Consider the following 21,741-nt stretch of genomic DNA (forward strand, 5'->3'; position numbering starts at 1 on the left):
GCTATAACACAATATTCATTGATAAAGAAATATGATAAAATATACTATCTGATACATTAAAACATTCTAATATGATAAAATGACATTAATTCTGAGTCTGACACTTTTTAATACACTACTTCTAAGCTGATAGCATTCATATACAAATGTAGCTAAATGCAAAAGTACATCCTTATTTTCATTACTAATGAGCCAAATAAATTTGTTCTTTTCTGAAGGTTTTTCAAAATTATCATTTAAACACATAATTGAATCATGAAAAGCTTACCGCCTCTGAGGTCGAGGGGTTAGAGTCGATGACTTCTAATCCAGTTACCTCTCTGGCGTGGGTTCCATCCCCGGGAGATGCTTTGGTAGTTTAGCGCGGAGGAAGGTAGTCTAGTACTGGTGTAACTCTCCAGGAACGATGGTTAGGAAACTACCCGCCTACATGACTGAAATACTGTTGGGAAAAGGCGTAAAATGAAACAAACAAACAAACAAAACATGAAAATCTTGTCTTTTGTTTTCATATTTCCTATTACAAGATGTCACAAAATGAATTCCTGCTGCCGAAAATACTTGTAAGATCCCCAGGAATTTATAGGAGGTTACATGTTTAATTTTATTGTTTTTGTATGTGAACTTAGTGCTAGACAGCTTGCCTTTTTTTTACAAAATGTTATATAAGTTTTCTTAAGATTGACACACGGTCCATAGGAATCACTATACTGTGAGAGTTTATCTACTCAATTTTGAAGTCCTCTTTCACTAATGGACAATAACACAAGATCAACAGCATATAAGAGACAGCTTAAGTATGTATTACCAAGTAACACTTCCAAGGTCATCTTTTTTCATCAAAACGCTGTGGCAGGTCATTTAAAAAATGTTTAAACAAATTTAGACTTAGATTGTCACCCTGTCTCACACCGTCTTGAGGTTTAAACTCTTCTGTTAGGGAATAATTTAATCGGACACGCATACAATTGTTACTGTACATATCTTTTACGACTTTAATTATAAAAGGGTCAAGATATTCCTACATCACACAGTTTGTAAAATGGTATAGAATGCATTACAGTATCAAACGCTTTCAAAAGGTCAACAAAACATGCAAAAAGTTTAGACCCATTACCTACATACTTCTCAATCAATGTCCTCATTACAAACATATGGTCGGATGTTCTGGTTTTCGGTTGAAAACCTATATATTTGTGGTTTGTGAATAATATTGTATTTATCAAAATATTTTTTAACCTTTCATTTAAAATATTGTTAAAAACTTTCGACAAACATGGCATACTACAGATACCACTGTAGTTAGCGGGGTCATTTGGATCATTTCCTTTGTATAGGGGTTTGATATAACCTACTTTCCACTGAGAAGGGTAGGAATTGTATTATATAACTTAATTAACCCGGGTATTTATAGAGTTGTTTGTCCGCATTTAACCATTTTATTAGTTATAACATCTAGGCCAGAGTATTTTTTTTATATTTTAATAGCTGTGCGTATTTCCTTTTCAGTGGTTTTAAAATCCAGATCAGTAAATGACTTAACACTCTCTTTTTCATGCAGACATTGTTCAAAAAACAAATTAAAGATACTTTTAAATTCCTCTTTTTTGCTAAAAAAATGTTAAAAAATGCTTAACCCATCTATCTGAAGTTATTTTTTGGGATTGGTCCTCACTTTAGATGCAATTAATATTCTTTTATTTCTTTAACTAGTGTCCAATATTCATTGGGGTTGTTTTCATATAAACTTCAACTTCAACGGGGTTTCACGACAACATCCACCAGGTAGACATCGAGTCCAATCTTTGCATAATATTTTGCTTAAACTGGTGGGTTTTTTTTTAGCTTGCAACATTTACGGTACGTTTTTCTAAACTCGTATTGTTGGGTCTGTGGATTTTTTGAATATGCTAAACTTTTCTGTAACAATACGGCTGAGTTCACCCTTTACCTTAAAGACATATGCTTAATTATAGATGGATAGAAATTTATCCCTGCTTTCAATCATTTTAAAAGATTGTTAAATTGCAGTTTTTTGTTAAAGGAGCACAACTTTTATCTTTAACAGAGGGTTTCGCGATGTGGTGGGATGAATATTTGGTGGCATACAACCATTGTGAATTAAATTTCATGTTAAACTATTTGAATAAGCACCTGCAGTAACTGCATAGCAACTTATCACGTGACTATGCGAATTTCCATAAATTAATCGACTTTGCACATTTTTGAACAATGTTAAACATGTTATGGAGTATATTTATAATCAGAATTTAAAATAGTTGCATACACTTAATGTTTTTTAATGAAATTTTCAGTTCAGCATAAAAAATATTGACAATTTGACTATTTTTATCGGAAAGGGATATTTTAGCAGGAAACATGGCGGATGCGGTTGGTCACAGACTCACTTAAGCATAAAGTTGCAGTGTTATAAATCTTCGACTTTCATATTTGCATCGTTGTAAGTTTCGTATTGAGATATGAATTCGTGTGTTTCCATGTTAGGTAATGTCTTCTCGAAGAACAAATGCGGATAACAATAATAATTATTGCGGAATTTTTTTCGTACTCAAAAATTTTCAAACCATAAAATTGGATTTGCTGATCAGTTGAAATAGATATTTGTTATGGAAAAAAGTTCAGTGTTTACCTTACAAAATTCTTCAATGAATGCCTATCATGTTTTCAATGTTAATATGAAATTAGGCAAAGCCTATGAACAGAGAAGTTGTTTTAAAAAAAAAAGTTAATTTTTCTGTTTTAAAGGTGTTAATTTTTCTGTTTTAAAGGTGTCATTTCGTATTATATACACCGCTTCCCTTTTCACTCGGAATACTCAACTATTATTATTTATCCTTAAAGTTGCGATTGTCAGTTATTGGAAAAACCCACCTATTATCATTGAATTGCATTGAAAATGGCGCCGCCCGACTAGAACTGACACTGAAAAAATTTCATTGATAGGTATAGAATTCCTGTATGTATTCTTTAATTGTTTTTATTTGATTTTCTTTTAAATATACACATGTAGTCTAAAGCCGGGCAAGCCAAAGCCTGGCCCGCCTCACAGATCTGGCCTTTGACTTCCCTGTATTAAGAAAATCTTAGTAAGAAGTCCTACACTACTATGATGTTTAATTTAAAGTTTTAGCAGGTGACAAAGCTATGTATTTCACTTAAATTTTAACTCCCAACTTCTGTCACCAACAAAACATCCACCAGCTTGCCATATGGGTCCAAAAGCTGGCATGTGAGTTGTTCCAGTTAGTGATGGAAATCGGATGAAATTTGTCCCAATCGATCATCGGTTCAGTCGGATGGGATATAATCGATAACTTTCGAATAAAGTCGCGTTAAAAGGAAATAGAGAAGTAACATTTCTTACCAAGGCACTTGATTATATTTAGTAACATGAACTTCATTTATCACTTTTCAACACAGTTTTAACCTTATATACAGTTGAGTTCACACTAAAGGTTACACAAAGTGCACTAGGAGTGCACTAGATGTGCACTACTAGTGCACTACAAAGTGCACTAGTAGTGCACTACTAGTGCACTTCATAAGTGCACTTTGTAGTGCACCAGACCTATTATATGTATTAAGCAGTTACCTTTTATTTCACTGAAAAGCAATTTGACTTTTACAAAAAGATAGAAAATATAGATATCTGTTTAATAGTTTTTCAATAAAAATTTGAAATTGTGATTATTGGATTTTGTAAAATATGGCGTAAAATATTAGAACAATAAATTTCAAAGTCATTAATTTTACTGATTTTGTACTTTAAAATTTAATTGTTAGAATAAGTAATTTAAATATAAATAATTATAACTTTAATGTTGATAAGTGCATAAATAAACAAACTTAATTGATATTTAATATGATTCTATTTTATTATAATCTGGTAATGAAATATGAAACATTGAAATGCTAATCAAACAAAATTAAGTCAGTTCTTTTTGGGGGGAGGGGGAATTATACCGTAGTATTAGTTATTTTTGATCTTAACTTATGGTTGTTTTAGTTAAAGGTAATGATTTTAAGCATTAATAGCCTTTAATACATTAAAGAATTAATATATTTATAATTGGCCTAAATTTTGTCAATTTTATTTCATTTATAATCTCTCTTACCTTCTCAAACTGAGATTTACCTTAGATTAATATAAATGATTTATATTATACTGAAAATAAATATTTATATATAATGGTGGTATGTATATATTGATATGTGTGGATTAAGTATTGATATGTACCTGTGGGATACTAGTATACTTAAACTGACATGGATATTAACAATAAGATTAGAAAATCTGTCAATTCTATTTTTTGAGACGACACCAATCTTTTTTCCTTTTTTTTCATGCATTGTAACATTATTATGCAATATGATTAATTTTATGAGTTTATTATAAATTGCAAAAATATTCATTTTTCTTTTTGTACTATTTGTAATGAAATTTATTTGCACCAACATCCAGAGAATACAAAATTTACATCGCCTAATCTGGCTTATATGTTATTTACCCTGAGGGGCTCTCTTATCAGCAGGGTACTAATATCAAAACACACCTATACACAGCATGACTTTTGACACTTTAATCTCCTGTAACTGTTTTCTGCTCATGTATGATATTAAATTAAAAAAAAAAAAAAAAAAAACAGAAAAAAAAACAGATCTGCATTAAAGTGAAAAGGAAGTTGCAAAAGTTTTTTAATCATGTATTTTAAATAATATTTTCTTTAAAAATATATTATCTTCTAAATGCGTAAAAACTGACAAGGCAAATTTGTCAATTCTATAATAGAAAAAAATAACAATTCCCAGTTCAAAAACTAAAAGATGCTGCAAATTTTAATGCAGAATTGCAAGAAATGTAAAAAAATATTGATACAAAGTCTTTGAGAATAGTTAACACTGATATTGGTTTTAAACCAGTTTTTTATAATAAGATTAGACAAGAGGGCCATGATGGCCCTGAGGTCGCTCACCTGTATATAGGCCCCCCCAACCCCCACCCCCCCCAAACGTTGCAGGGCCAATTTAACCAAAGGGCTTTTATTTGCACAAACTTGGTAGACACCCATAAGAAGATGTTTCATGCTAAACATCTAAGCTCTAGCTCATTGGGCTATTTAAAAGAAGATTTTTTTAAAGTTTTTTCTACACACACTATACTCATAATTTTACGAAATTGATTTTATTTTTCAATGGATGTCAAATAATACCATTCACATCACATTATATTACTATTGTTTACATCACTTATTGATCCTGTTCAACTCCAAATTGTCTCTGAGTGATTATTTGCGATCGGCGAGGTGTTCCTAAAGGACAATTACAGTCAGAATTAATTCCCTTTGATAATTTAAACATTTTTGACGACGTCGCAGAACAAACTTTTGTGAATCGATTATTGTCGTTTTACATAACAGTAAGTGATAATCGGCGACTTGCGACAATCGGAACATCACTAGTTCCAGTACAAAAAAAATTATACGATTATTTTCAGTAAGCTCATTCACCTAAATACAAAATAAAAATTATAATGCTTGTATAACAATTAACAAAACACATGCCCATGTTTAATAAGGCTGTTTTTAATTAATGTAAACTTACAATTTAACAGCATTTTTCTGTCAATCCTATATTTAATCATTTTTCTAAGTGGTATGCAAAATCTTAATCAGTTGAAACATAATTTCAGCAATTGAAATCAATTATAAATTGAAGATTAAATTTGAAAAAAATAATCATACCAAAGTTTCTAAATTAACATAAAGGAAAAGAAGGTCTAAAACAACAAATAAAATGCTATTCTGTGAAAGTAAAAATAATTTGTTAAATTGCTACTCTAATAAAACATTTTTTTTTTTTTCTAAAATATTGCTTTAGAAAACTCGAAATACTTGGTATCCTCCCTACCACAAAACTAAAATGTAGGAAGACACAAAATTACTTCAGTTTTATAATTAATATAACTTGCTGCATGTTGCTTTGACTTTTTAACTTCAGATAAAAAAGAAAAATGGTTAAGTTGACTATAGATTTGATTGCACGTGGAACATCGGGCTACACAAAAAAGAAAAGAGATGAGACAATGCACCAATATTTAAAGAGACTGACACATCTATATCTAGAAAACAAAGGAATAGATGAAGTTGTAAGACATATTTTATAATATAGACTCGTTCATAGCTCATGCATATTTCTTAACTTTTGTAATAACCCAGTTTTTTTTGTTTGTTTGTTTCATTTTGATGTTTTTTCATGGAAATATTCCTTTGAATTCCAGTTACCAAAATCATTCAAAAGTGACAGTTTCTGTGATGCTAGGATGGGGACTTAATATATATTTATAGAGAAATACCTTTGTAAACCATCTGGTTTCAATCTGTCCAAATTTTGAAATAATTTTAAGTAAAAATAATTCTTAGGTGACTTAAATGTCTTCCAAGATAGCTCCAATCATTTTGAATTAAGAAACAAAACAAAAACAAGCCCTTTAAGGGACAGAGTTGTTGTTTGCTGTATGTACATTATTTATATAGAGAACTTTGTAAATCTTCTTGTAAACTCTGGTTAGTATAAAGGGCAACTATATATGGCCTTCTTGATATGTTTATTGATAATTTCTTAAACTTATATTAAAGAAACTACCAGAAAATTTAGTATATGTTTTCTTTAAAAATTTAAGTCTCGCAAAGTTTTGATTATGTCGGTGTTATCAAAAAGTATAGATATTTACATCAGTTTCAAAATAAGTTATAACATGACTCAGAACACAATATAAATTGCATGTTTTTTATAAGTCACAGGGACTTGGATTGATTTAATATATGTACTAGTTTAATGAAATGTTAGATTTAACAATGTAATCAAAATGAGCCGCGCCATGACAAAACCAACATAATGCGTTTGTGACCAGCTTGGATCCAGACCTTAAATGTCTTTTTCTCTACAGGGAGATGATATGTCATTATGCAGGAATCTATCAGTGTTATACCTCTATGATAACCAGTTAACACATATTCCAAATCTTCATCAGAATCAACATCTTACCATGTTATACTTGCAAAATAACAATATCAGCAGGATAGAGGGACTGGCACATCTTGTACGCTTAACAAAATTGTAAGTATACCTAAAGATGCAATAGTTCTCAAAATAGTTATTGAAACAGTCATTCTCTTAGAATTTTTAATCAAATGGGTTTTGCATTTCAACATTTATATTATTAAGAATTGTGATTACATTGATTTCAAACAAATACATTATCATGTATTCATTTGTAAAACAAGTTAAACCTAAATTTAATATAAGTTGTTATATTATTCAGGTATTTAGGGGGTAATGCTATAACAGTGATAGAAGGTGTTGAGAAGTTAGACAGATTACAGGAACTACATGTAGAAAATCAAGCGCTACCTCCTGGTGAAAAACTGCTGTTTGACCCTAGGTCAATACGTGCTATATCTGTACGTACAGTATTGGTACCACAATAGTATCAGAGTTTTGATTCCTGATCAAATTTCATAATATTACAGAATATGTAGAACTTAATGAGAAAGAATTTAGACAAAATGATGATTTTGTTATAATGTTAGTTATGTAAAACTGAGTCATGTCTGTTGTTATACAGAAAACAACAGTTTTTTTTTTTTGTAGTCATTCTTCATTTTTTAAGAATGGTTATTCATGTGCCTTAATTTCCTTACAAAATATAGTTTTAGTGGTTTTCTACGGCATCTAATATACATCTTGTATTTTATTCCTTCCTTCCAGAAATTCTGAAATTGTTTTTCCCCTAAACTGGCCCTGCTTGAGCCTCTCCGTGTATATATATATATTGATCATGGTTTACAGTTCGCAATTCATGTTTTTCACAGATTAAGACAGTGTTTTCATAATCTATACATTTACTGTCAAGTTTTCAAATATGAAATATACATTGAACTGTTAAATGATTTAAACTATGTATTTAGGTGCACAATCTTGAAGTTTTTATAATACAGTAGAAATTCAAACATTGATTACAGGGAGCAAAATAATAGAGAACATTTTATGTATTTTAAAGTGTATTTAAATAGTTGGTGCAAAGCAAATACATACAATTCCTTGTGTAAATACATACTTTATGCCATTAGTTTTAAACATGTACATGTACAATGTATAGTTAGTTATAAACTGAATTGTTCAGTTAAATAGTAACAGTATAAAAAGATCATTTAAAGGAAAAGAAAAAAATACACATTCATTCATCTGTCACTAACAATTATTTCAATGAATCAAATAATTATATAGACATTTCTCAAAAAGTAAAAGTCTTTAGAAGAAGTTTTTTAGTATAGATAAGTAGAAATATATAAATGTAAACAAAAATCTTTGAACAGTTGTTGCTTTTTAAACTTTCAGGGTTCATTAAAAGTGCTAAATGTTAGTGGCAATAATTTAGACAGTATAAAAGACCTGGAGTGCTTAAATCAGTTATCACATTTCCTTGCAATAGACAACCAGTTAAATGACATGAAAGAACTAGCACATGTTCTTGGACAGTGGTATTACCTTAACAGATTGGATTTAATGGGAAACCCTTTGTGCCACAAAGCTAAATATCGAGATAGGGTCATAGTAATGGCCAAACATTTAGGTAAGTTTACTTGATGAAACAACTTAAGTAAAAGAATAAAAAAGAAATTTGTAAAAAAGTAAAAAAGAAGCTAATTCCTTTTTATACACATTACTGTTTTGAATGACTTAATAAATACTATGAATTGAAAAGTTTGGTGTTTTTAGTTCATTTGGAACATTAATGTATGCAAACTTCTTGTTTTCCTGTTTACCAGTGTACAACTTTCATCATATGTAGGCTATTAAATCTTACCAGGTGCTTCTTTGAAAGTGATAACAATAAAAAAAATCTTACAAATAATATAAAACAACATCATTGAACAATTATTAAATTAATCAAGTTTGAAAGTTAATTCCTTACCTATTTTAAAAGATCGTTTTTCTTTATAACAAAGTTGCAGAAAATGACATTTTGTAATTTTTAGCAACAGTTACCAAATTGGTTTTGCAAAAATCAAAGCAGTGCTGTAGTGATTATTTATGGCGTTTCTTGTTTAATTGTAAGCGGAAGTTATTGATCCTTTTTCACAAAGACTGTATAGAAATAAACTTGTCAGTACATCATGTTCAAAGAAATTTTTTTACTACTGTTGGAGCTATAAAAACACTTTACTTGTTTCTATAGAAACCTTAGATGGTAAGCAGATCAGCGAGACAGCTAAACAGTTCTTGAAAAATTGGCATGCAAATAAAGAGACGCAGCGACAAAAGAGGGCGGATCTTATACGTAGAGGAACAACGTTTATTGATGACTTTGCTGGTATGAGTTTATAATACATTTTAATGCTCAATGGATTCAGCTGATGTATATGCTGTTTTTTTGTTGTTGTAATATTTACATACGGTTAAATCTACTATACATGTAGTGAAATATTTAGCTAAAGGTAAAATGCTGACCATAAGAAAAAGGGCATATACGATTTCATTCCATGGACATGGGCATAGGTTTAACAGCTTATACTGTCCATTGTCAGGATATAAAAATTTATAATGGATTTATATTGCTGTCCCTTTTTCAACTAAAATTTAATGTGTTGCTTATTTTTATATGCATGGTGAGCAGTACTTTCTCTAGAAATATTTTTGATATCAGTGACTTTGTTTTGCTTGTACATGTACCTACCTTGATAGACATAGAACATAAAAACAAAACTGTTTAATTGTATACATTAGATTTCATTTAATCAATTACTTCTCAGTAAACTGAATTTATTTTGATATCTAGTGGGAGACAGTGGTGACCTGCCACCTGTAAGGGAACCAGGTAGAATGGGAACCATTCCGGGATATATGATGCCAGGTGAGTAAAGGAAAAATTAAATGATTGTGTTTATCGATTGATACATTGTTTTGCATTGTACTGTTACTGGTAAAGGCTTGGGTTAGGAAAAAATGGTTGTCATAGGAGATGGTCATACTTATGTTCTGTCATATGTATAAAGTTGCATATGTCAATATGTTCTGATACTGTCTTGCCTGCAAATTATTTTGAAATTTGCTTTTTATTTGCTTTCAAAATATGTGTATTTGAATCTTTTTTTCTATCATGATAAAGAGTGATTAACACATATAAAAGCTGTTTACTAATATGGTATTTTTCAAACCAATACAACATATGTACAACTTGTTTTCTTTCGTTGTTTCGAAGGGGCGAAGAATGTTGAAGGTTCTGATGTATTACCTCGTGTTTACGGGCATTCTGCCAGGGTATTAACAATTTGGGATCTTTCTAATCCATGCTGTATCTAAATTCACATGATATCCAGCTTGTGTCTGTCATAGATTTCTCTGCTTTATTTAAAAAAAGTAAACGTTCCAAATTATTTTTCAGGTGATTAATGCTCTTGAAATTATTGTTTTGTTTTCTGTTATTAATAGAATTGTGTCGACAAAGGACTATTAAACTTGCATTATTCTTGCAATTTATGATTTTTATAGTGAGCATATAAAATTGTGTAGAGAATTTGAATTAGTCATTTCCCCTTAAAAAAAAGCAAGAAACAATGTTATATCTGCATTCCCTATATGTATATGTGAAATAGAAAATTTCTCCTCTTGAATTTGACCCTTTAATACAACACATTTAACGGGTTGTGAAAGATTATTGAATGTTTCACCTTCCTGGGTTTTATTGTTGTTGCTGATAGCCCTTGAATCCTTCTGTCTTTATTTAACTAATCACTTCATTACTTTGTCCATAACCACATGTAGTATTAAAATATTAACAAGACCATGTAGAGAAATCACTGACAGATACAAAATTCACGAATGATAAACTACAAAGTGCCATAGTGTATAACTTTGCTAAAATAAGGAACCTCTTCTGGCAGTGGAATTATAGGAAAACAGGAAGTGATATAATGTAAGATCTTTTGGAGAATATTTAGTTCACCACATTTCGATACATTGATGTCCAGAATAATAATGAAGTGCATGAGCATGATTTTTTTGATTTTTTTTTAGACAAACACATGAATGTTGATGTAATAATGAGTTTAATGAAACAGTGTCATATAGTGTCCCTTGTCTTCAGAACAAACATTTAAAGCTAGAAGAAATGAAATAAAGATTTCTGACAGGTTAAATTGCCCAATATTCATGGCTGTGAGGTTATATCACTCAAGGCTCTATGTGCTGGTTATACAGTTAACTGTTTATACATGGTCATATAACCAAATATGTTAAAACACAATATTACCACACAATTGAATTGGTTTTCTTCGATTTCAGTTAAAATAAATCATAAATTTTTTTTTGTGGCAGTGTATATAAACAATATAAATGTTGCCATTGTTCAGTGAAATTCAGTGTTACGAATGTGCAGAAATAGTATTAACCTGTATATCAACTGACTCTAGCGTTTGGTATAACAGCATATCTGTAATTAGTGCAGATTTCAAAGTTTGATGTATTGTTGTGAATTAGTGAAACCAGATTACAGCTTACAAAACAAATAAAAAACAAGACAAATATAAAACTTCTTAAGTAGGTTATATATGCCAGGGAAGGTTTCATCATTTTATTATAATCTGCCATTTTATCCTATACTATAGAGCAGCTATAACATTAAATCTTAAATGTATACATGCATTAACATTCACAATTTCTCTATCTTCACCAATTCTTATCAACCTATATGCTTTAATTTACAGATTTAGCTTATGCAAAAACAAATAAGAATATTGTGTGATTACCTGCTTAAAATGTTTATGGTTTTATAATCATTTTCATTCTACTCACTTCCATTTCTGGTAAAATAACTATCCCATAAATAATACATGACAATTACCATAATTTTGTTGATATAAGAGAGTAATTTTGCTGATATAAGAGAAAGTTTTTGTACCAAATTCTTTTTCTGTCCCTTAAGTTAAAATAATATTGGACTTTTAAAAAGAAATAGTTAGCAATTTATCACTTTTCAGTTGCTTGAAATTAATTAAACTGTTAGGAAAATGTTTAGATACTTTGTTTTGGTACCTCTTCATATATTTGCATGTATAAATCAGTGTTTATATTTACATATATAAATGAAGGCATTACTTCAGGTGAGTGCTTTAAGCATTTCCCTAATGAGTTTAAACCACTGATATTTCTTGGAACAAGTTTGAATCCTACCCAAGCCTCATGATTCATTTTGCATGTCCTCTTTTAACTTAACATACATGTAGGTCAAAGGTAACATACATCTAGGTCAAAGGTCATTGAATATAAATTTACATTGAGTAGTTTAGAATATTTAGTAAACTAATACAGATTTTTGTCATGGGTTTCAAAGGAAAATATAGACATTGGTAATTGGCATCTTCTTTCAATTCTGACATATTAATTTTATTATAAGATTTGCAGCTAACTTTATAGTTATTTTTCTTAGAACCGAATAAAGATAAATTATTTATTGTTTAATCATAATAATGTATTGTACATGTCTTTAATTATGATAGTGTATGACATGGGAAGATTTCTGTTTATTTCTCAGGGACATTTAGAGGTAAAGGTACCTTATAACTAATCAGTTTGTTATTATAATCTGATTAATAAAAAATGGGGACATTAATTTTATAACATTTATTTAGAATTGTTTTTATACTACATCTAAAATTTGCATGCAGCTTCACATTTTATGTCTTTTTTGATATATAACAGGATTGTTATTTAGATGTGTTCTTCATTAATTGAGCCGCGTCACAACAAAACCAACATAATGGGTTTGCGACCAGCATGGATCCAGACCAGCCTGCGCATCCGCGCAGTCTGATCAGGATCCATGCTGTTCGCTTACAAACCCTATAACAAGTAGTGAAACTGATAGCGAACAGCATGGATCCTGATCAGACTGCGCGGGGCGCAGGCTGGTCTGGATCCATGCTGGTCGCAAACGCACTATGTTGGTTTTGTCGTGACGCGGCTCAATTATGTTACCACTACATTCTTGTCTAATGATTTCATAAAATGGTTTATTGTGATTTCTGTTGAAAGCAAGAGTTAAAACTTTGGTAAGAGTTCAAACAATGCATTTGTAGTATTAGAAACAATGTAACTCAGTTAGGTTTAGTATTTTTAACATGAGGCACTGTTAGGGACATTTAAATTTTTTTATTTTGCCCTTTAGTTGATTTTAGATGAGAACCATTCAAATCCTATTTGTGATTTACTAAATTAGTGAAAACATCCTTTAAATGTATAAACTAGTTATATACCTTATCCTTTAAGACCTTTGCTGTTAAGACTGGATCATACAAGATGTGTGGTTGTAAACATTTATTTTTTGGAGAGATGGACTGTCTCTCATTTTTGAAATATTACATATAACATATATGTATACTTCAATTTGAAACTTTAGTTAAATTACATACTTAAGTTGGCATAATAATTGACTTAGAAAGTCTTATGACATTTGTTTTTGTGGAGATTTTTGTTTTTGCTTAAAGCTATTAAAACTGCAAAGTAAAACATTGATGCATTATGTAAAGCTCATGCACAATGTCAGTGATTACACAAGGACAGTAACTTCTCTGACTTGATATATAAATGTTCAATTTTCATCAGTAAAGTTACATTGTTTAATTAACAGGTAACAATAATAACTGCTTCTTACCACTGAAACAGAGAAAAAGGTTTACCATAGTACCTGGAGTAAAAGGAGCGAGAGTGTATGAAAGTATGAAATAAAAAAATAAAAATATTCCTGTTACATCAGTTTATATTGTTGTTTTTTCTTGTTTTGCTTTTACCTATAATTATGTTTCATGATGTTTAAGTATTGAATATTAATTTTATGTTGTTAAATCTGTTATAATAGGTTGGATGATTTTTTTTCTCCCAATAATTTAACATTATGACTATGAAGTGTACTTGTGAGAGAAATGAGTTTTATATAAAAAAAATGAAAAAAGAATATTTTCTTAAAATGAATTGAAAATGAAATCATGGCGACATTCCTTTACTCATAAATCATTTTTCATAAAATATATAGCTCTGCACATAACATCATCACAAAACACTGATTAAAAGAAAGGTGCAATCTTACATTGTAGATAATTTATTCTAATACTAAATAACTTCACAGATTATAGAAAACTAACTTGCACCCTAACACTGCCTCATAGTTGTATGTATTATATTTAGTTTATCAAAACAAGAATGAATTTATTTTTTATGTTGATTTCTAGTTTGTTTACCATCATATTATTATATTCTGTTCCATAGACCTCTTGATTGTAAATTCGGCTCCGTTGCTCCGTCCCAAACAAAGTAAACGAGCTAGCAGTGCCCCCGTACAGCGAAAGGTGATAATATCAGCTTGTAGCCCTATCTAGAAGGGTTATACCCATGGAATGCCTTATTAGATATAGTCATACCATTTTTGTAGATATTTTTGTTATATTTTGATGGAAGTTTTTTATTTTCTCTCCTCTTTGTCTTTTGGTGATGTCATAATGTTTGTCATTTATGTTTTTAATTTATTGTAAAAATTCTGGAAGGAATAAGTTACATACATAAGTTTATTTCAGCATGGTCAAAGTTTAGCATATATCTTGAAAATAGAATTTGTATTTATTTTCCAAGTGTTTTTTGTCTGTGTCTCATTATAATAATAATTTGTCACCTTAGTGAAGTATTAGGTTAATTCCTTTTAAATTTAATAGATTTAACCTGTTATTGCACTAAGGTGATAATATGTGAGGTGCGAAAGAATTAACAAATATAAGTTATGAGAGAACATTTTGACATCATCTGAGTGAGTTATCAGATATTTTATCCTAGATAATCAATCCAAAATATTGTATTATTTTGTCCTACAAATTTGGTTGCATTTGCTGTCCGGGTCTTTTATCTTTCTTCATATTGGATTTATTGTTCTCAACACATACATGTATAAAGTGGTGTCTTTCTTTTGCATGGGGTATAATATATTTTATTTGCATGGTTTGTAGAGATTGTTCTGTAAAATCATTAACAAACACCATTTTCTGAAGATCAGATTTTTTCATTTCAGATACAGTAGGTCATTTTGCCTAAATCTAAATTAATACAACAGATAGACATGTCATGAAATGTTAATGATTTTACAGATTTTATTCATATTTATTATTATGCTTGCATGTACACAAGATTATTTTATATTCCTTGGATTTTTTTTTCATTTTCAGAAAATATAATAAAAGGTGGGTAGCCAGGTCAAAGTTATCACCTCAAGATTTAGGGGAATTAAGGGATTTAAGGACAATAACTTGGTATTTGGGATAAAGAGTTGTGCAACACTTTCCTGTTTCCAGTATTGTTTTTAGCTCACCTGTCACAAAGTGACAGGGTGAGCTTTTGTGATCGCTTTTCGTCCGGCGTCCGTCCGTCCGGCGTCCGTAAACTTTTACTTTAAATGACATCTTCTCATTAACCACTCAGCCAATTTCATCCAAACTTCACAGGAATGTTCCTTAGGTGGTTACCTTTGAAAATTGTTCAAAGAATTTAATTCTATGCAGAACTCTGGTTGCCATGGCAACCAAAAGAAAAAACTTAAAATATCTTCTTCTAAAAAACCCAGCTTAGATTTTTGGCATGAAACATCTTCTGGTTAGTGTCTACCAAGTTTGTTCAAATAAAAGCCCTTGGGTCAAAATTGGCCCTGCCCCAGGGGTCATTGATTTTCCCTATATGCATATAGTAAAAACTTAAAAAATCTTCTTTTAAAGAACCCAAAGAGCCACAGACACTTGGGGTTTGGAGCTCAAAACACCTTTAAAATCCAAATAAAATGCATATTTGTCAATCCCAAGACATGTACTGATCATATATATCAAAAAAACTTAATATATGCCGTTTTGAAAAAAAGTCATATTTCAACAACTATAATAATACACAAGATAAAAATGTTCGCCGGAAAAAATCCGCATCCCTACCGTCATAATCACCATGTATTTTATTCCATTTCCAATATTTTCACATAATCCTTTGGTCCATCGACACAGAAGATATAATTCTTCACGATGATGGTCAATTTTAAACTTCAACGGTAATATAAACAACGCAACAGCCGTAATAAACATCAATATTATCGCCGTTTTTAAGATATTAAGCATGAAACATCTTCTAGTAAGTGTCTACAAAGATTGTTCAAATAAAAGCCCTGAGGTCAAAACTTGCCCTGCCCCAGGGGTGTCATTGTTTTTAAATATATGTGTAAAAATTTTTTAAAAAATCTTCTTTTAAAAAACCCAACGAGCTAGACCTTAGATGTTTAGCATGAAACATCTTCTAATGGGTATCTACCAAGTTTGTTCAAATAAAAGCCCTTGGGTTTAAACTGGCCCCGCTCTGGGGGGCCTATATACAGGTGAGCGACTTCAGGGCCATCATGGCCCTCTTGTTACATATTATTTTCACTGCCTTCTGTCAGAAATGTAATAATCCTTTCTTCGGAGTTCATCCTTAAATAATAAGTATTTGTTGAAGTAACTCATTTGTAATTTTCTTTAATTTTTAGCTCACCTGTCAAAGTGACAGGGTGAGCTTTTGTGATCGCTTTTCGTCCGGCGTCCGTCCGTCCGTCGTCCGTCCGTCGTCCGTAAACTTTTACTTTAAACGACATCTCCTCATAAACCGCTGAGCCAATTTCATCCAAACTTCACAGGAATGTTCCTTTGGTGGTCACCTTTAAAAATTGTTCAAAGAATTTAATTCCATGCAGAACTCTGGTTGCCATGGCAACCGAAAGAAAAAACTTTAAATATCTTCTTTTAAAAAACCCTAAGAGCTAGAGCTTAGATATTTGGCATGAAACATCTTCTAGTGAGTGTCTACCAAGTTTGTTCAAATAAAAGCCCTGGGGTCAAAATTGGCCCCGCCCCGGGGGGGTCATTGATTTTCCCTATATACATATAGTAAAAACTTAAAAAATCTTCTTTTAAAGAACCAAAAGAGCTAGAGCTAAGATATTTAGCATGAAACATGTTCTAATGGGTGTCTACCAAGTTTGTTCAAATAAAAGCCCTGGGGTCAAAATTGGCCCCGCCCCGGGGGGTCATTGATTTTCCCTATTTGCATATAGTAAAAACTTAAAAAATCTTCTTTTAAAGAACTCAAAGAGCTATGGCTAAGTTATTGAGCATCAAACATGTTCTTATATGTGTCTACCAAGTTTGTTTAAATAAAAGCCCTGGGGTCAAAATTGGCCCCGCCCCAGGGGGTCATTGATTTTCCCTATATGGATATAGTAAAAACTTAAAAAATCTTCTTTTAAAGAACCAAAAGAGTTAGAGCTAAGATATTTAGCATGAAACATGTTCTAATAAGTGTCTACCAAGTTTGTTCCAATAAAAGCCCTGGGGTCAAAATTGGCCCCGCCCCGGGGGGTCATTGATTTTCCCTATATGCATATAGTAAAAACTTAAAAAATCTTCTTTTAAAGAACCAAAAGAGCTAGAGCTAAGATATTTAGCATCAAACATGTTCTAATGGGTGTCTACCAAGTTTGTTCAAATAAAAGCCCTGGGGTCAAAATTGGCCCCGCCCCGGGGGGTCATTGATTTTCCCTATATGCATGATTGTAAAAACTTAAAAAATCTTCTTTTAAAGAACTCAAAGAGCTATGGCTCAGATATTCAGCATCAAACATGTTCTAAATAGTGTCTACCAAGTTTGTTCAAATAAAAGCCCTGGGGTCAAAATTGGCCCCGCCCCGGGGGGTCATTGATTTTCCCTATATGCATGATTGTAAAAACTTAAAAAATCTTCTTTTAAAGAACTCAAAGAGCTATGGCTAAGATATTTAGCATCAAACATGTTCTAATAGGTGTCTACCAAGTTTGTTCAAATAAAAGCCCTGGGGTCAAAATTGGCACCGCCCCGGGGGTCATTGATTTTCCTTATATGTGTATAGCAAAAACTTAAAAAATCTTCTTTGAAAAAACCCAAATAGCTAGAGTTAAGATATTGAGCATCAAACATCTTTTAGTGAGTGTCTACAAAGTTTGTTCAAATAAAAGACCTGGGGTCAAAATTGGCACCGCCCCGGGGGTCATTGATTTTCTTTATATGTGTATAGCAAAAACTTAAAATCTTCTTTGAAAAAACCCAAATAGCTAGAGTTTAGATATTAAGCAAGAAACATCTTCTAGTAAGTGTCTACCAAGTTTGTTCAAATAACAGCCCTGGGGTCAAAACTGGCCCGGCCCCAGGGGTGTCATTGTTTTTAACTTTATGTGTATAGTAAAAACTTTAAAAAAATCTTCTTTTAAAAAGCCCAATGAGCTAGAGCTTAGATGTTTAGCATGAAACATCTTCTTATGGGTGTCTACCAAGTTTGTGCAAATAAAAGACGTTGGGGGGGGGGGGGGTGGGGGTTGGTGGGGGGCCTATATACAGGTGAGCGACCTCAGGGCCATCATGGCCCTCTTGTTTTATTTTTTAACGTTTAAAGTTAATGGAAAGAATTTTGTATAAAATAAGATAAAATGGGTGCAATATATTTTTAATGAATTACACTTTATATTGGAGTTTGCATTGATAAATTATGAAATTTTTTTTTACATAAATATCGCCATAGAGTGTGCGTACATGTACTTTGAAACCGAAAATGATTTCTTATTAGACAACATGGCCTGGTGGGCACGACGTGATCTTTTGTTGATAACTTTGTGTGTTGTTGATCTGGCTATAGGTGTTGTCCTAGACGGGTTTTTCACTTGCATGCCATTAAATCAGAGTTTTCTTCTAGTTTGTGCAGATCTTGATGTTTTTTGTTGTTTCTAGTTATTCATTTTACAGATCTTTTGTTACGCAATAACATTCCACAAGGTATGGTAGTGTGTTTATATATAAATATGCTACCAGTAGTTTTGTAAATATTTACTATATTAGTTACTTTAAAAATAATGAGAACCTTGTGCTAGAAAGAATAAATTATGAGTGAAATTTAGACCAAAAGTTTCAATAGATAAATATACTCATAGTTGTATAAAGAGACACTTGGACTGTATAGATTGTTTGTATTTGATTAGTATATTTTTTGTTTATTGTTATATTATGATATACAAGTGTATATTATGGCCTATTGGTCTTTATACACATATGAAAAATCCCAATTTAAGTTGAAATATTAAAATGCTATACTTGATCAGTCTTGTTATACCACAATGACAAACAGATACTAACGGCACATAATCATCCATCATCCAAGCTCTGATGGTCTTAAGTGTTAAGTTTGTACTTTTAAGAGAATTATATACATTGTACATGCATTATATTATTGCACATATCAAATATATGCTAATGATCCTATCTTTATAGTATAGATATTCACTGTAACAATATATAGCTATTATAGGTAGCTAAATGTATCAATGCCAATGCTAGCAATACATATCTAAATATCCTTGTTGGTTATGGTATGATTTATTATAGATCAACTTTTATATGTTTATATGTAGTGTAATTAAAGTGAATGCAAAATTTCATTTTAGTTTCAATAATTTAATCATGCATTCAAGTACATGTAACTTAATGTATTAATTTTCATTTTTTATGTGTATTATTTTATAGGAAGTTTGCATTATGGTCATCCATTTTTGTTGCACATTATGATTTTTTTCTCATTCTTTATGTTTCTAATTTATAAAAAATTTGATAATAAATATTCTGTGTAATTGTATTATAATTGTAATGATCTTGTATAATCAAATCTTTAGTCACTGTAGTAAGTAAATATAAGCAAACATGTTTATTCACAAGATTAACTATTTTGTTATTTAGGTTTACCGAGAAAACAGTTTGACGAATTGTTGGCCAGAACGTCGGCCCTTGCAGACACGGGCATCCAGCGGTCGGCCCCAGTCAAGGCAAGAAGTGGCCTCTTAAGATCAAAGTATGTATAATCAGTTATCATGTATTGTCTCTTCTAAATATAGCTATATATAAATGAATATTTTGATGTGATTTAGTATCAAGTCAGTAACGTGCCTGGATTGAATGTTCAGATCCTTAGTATATGGCTTGTCTGTTGCACTTTGTTTAGGTTAAATCTAGAACATATAATATACTTACAGGAGGTTTTTATTTGAATTTATGTGTGTATTGGTAGTGCAAATAAATACAAGATGGGTTCATTTAGAATTAAGATTTACTTTATATTCATGAAAACAAAGTGACTTTCTCTATATTCTGCTTATTGACTGAACAATGGGTGACAACCAGAGAGTTATTAATCCTGAGCATGCTGAATATTTTAAATGGACTTGTCCCACTTCCATTTTTATGCCCCCACAGAGTGGGAGCATATAGCGTTGCACTTGTCCGTCCGAGTTTCCGTCCGTACGTCTGTCCATCCGTCCGTCTGTCTGTCCGTACGTCCCAAAATCTTGTGAACGCAACTCCTCTTAAACCGGATGGCAGATTTTGCTCAAACTTACAGGGATAACAACCTTAATGTGTAGATGGTAGTAAAGGAAGGAATTTATGCTGCGACCAAATTTAACAGAATTATGGCCCCTTGTTGATTTTTTCACTATGTACTATGTAGAAATTTTGTGAACGCAACTCCTCTTAAACCGGATGGCAGATTTTGCTTAAACTTCCAGGGATGATAAACCTTAATGTGTAGATGGTAGTAAAGGTAGGAATTTTTGCTGCGACCAAATTTAACAGAATTATGGCCCTTTGTTGATTTTTTCACTATATACTATGTAGAAATTTTGTGAACGCAACTCCTCTTAAACCGGATGGCAGATTTTGCTTAAACTTACAGGGATGAACAACCTTAATGTGTAGATGGTAGTAAAGGGAGGAATTTTTGCTGCGACCAAATTTAACAGAATTATGGCCCTTTGTTTATTTTTTCACTATATACTATGTAGAAATTTTGTGAACGCAACTTCTCTTAAACCTGATGGCAGATTTTGCTTAAACTTCCAGGGATGAACAACCTTAATGTGTAAATGGTAGTAAAGGGAGGAATTTTTGGTGCGACCAAATTTTACAGAATTATGGCCCTTTGTTTATTTTTTCACTATATACTATGTAGATATTTTGTGAATGCAACTCCTCTTAAACCAGATGGCAGATTTTGCTTAAACTTCCAGGGATGAACAACCTTAATGTGTAGATGGTAGTAAAGGAAGGAATTTTTGCTGCGACCAAATTTAACAGAATTATGGCCCTTTGTTGATTTTTTCACTATATACTATACAGAAATTTTGTGAACGCAACTCCTCTTAAACCAGATGGCAGATTTTGCTTAAACTTCCAGGGATGAACAACCTTCATGTGTAAATGGTAGTAAAGGAAGGAATTTTTGCTGCGATCAATTTAACAGAATTATGGCCCTTTGTTGATTTTTAGTTTTCAACTTGTGGCACATGTAGTCCAAAAAAATATTTGACCTCAAGTATTAAGATTGACAGAACAGTGGTGTGTGGGGGCATCCGTGTCCTATGGACACATTTCTAGTTGGGATTATCAATTATCAATTTTAGGGATATCAATTTGAATATTTAAAGTTTGTTAGCCAACAGTATAGAGCCTGGTCAGACTGCAGTGATACAGATGTGCAGGCTGACCTGGCTCTATACTGGTGGCAAAGGCTTAACACTTTCAGTTCCGTCAGCTGAC

The 21,741-nt window shown here is 31.4% G+C and overlaps 1 protein-coding gene across 21 annotated transcripts in view; it reads left to right on the forward strand.

Moving 5' to 3' along the window:
* The first annotated feature begins 2,158 nt into the window (after positions 1-2,158).
* The window catches only part of LOC132738126 (protein phosphatase 1 regulatory subunit 42-like), a 30,089-nt gene continuing 10,506 nt past the window's right edge, over positions 2,159-21,741 (forward strand). For 6 of the 21 annotated variants that reach the window (XM_060725560.1, XM_060725558.1, XM_060725565.1 and 3 more), the window contains exons 1-10: positions 2,159-2,461; positions 6,019-6,166; positions 6,968-7,137; positions 7,343-7,481; positions 8,419-8,653; positions 9,260-9,394; positions 9,860-9,934; positions 13,709-13,795; positions 15,288-15,302; positions 19,888-19,999. In XM_060725560.1, the coding sequence (XP_060581543.1) occupies positions 6,032-6,166; positions 6,968-7,137; positions 7,343-7,481; positions 8,419-8,653; positions 9,260-9,394; positions 9,860-9,934; positions 13,709-13,795; positions 15,288-15,302; positions 19,888-19,999 (1,103 nt within the window). In that variant the 5' untranslated portion in view covers positions 2,159-2,461; positions 6,019-6,031. Of the gene's footprint in view, positions 2,462-6,018; positions 6,167-6,967; positions 7,138-7,342; positions 7,482-8,418; positions 8,654-9,259; positions 9,395-9,859; positions 9,935-10,282; positions 10,342-12,613; positions 12,626-13,708; positions 13,796-14,343; positions 14,424-15,287; positions 15,303-19,887; positions 20,000-21,741 lie in introns of all 21 variants that reach the window. The other 15 variants (XR_009626823.1, XM_060725569.1, XM_060725572.1 and 12 more) reach the window with 6 other exon arrangements.

Source organism: Ruditapes philippinarum, unplaced genomic scaffold (genome assembly GCF_026571515.1).
Source record: "Ruditapes philippinarum isolate M1 unplaced genomic scaffold, ASM2657151v2 ctg94_1_1_1_1, whole genome shotgun sequence".
Lineage (NCBI taxonomy): Eukaryota > Metazoa > Mollusca > Bivalvia > Venerida > Veneridae > Ruditapes > Ruditapes philippinarum.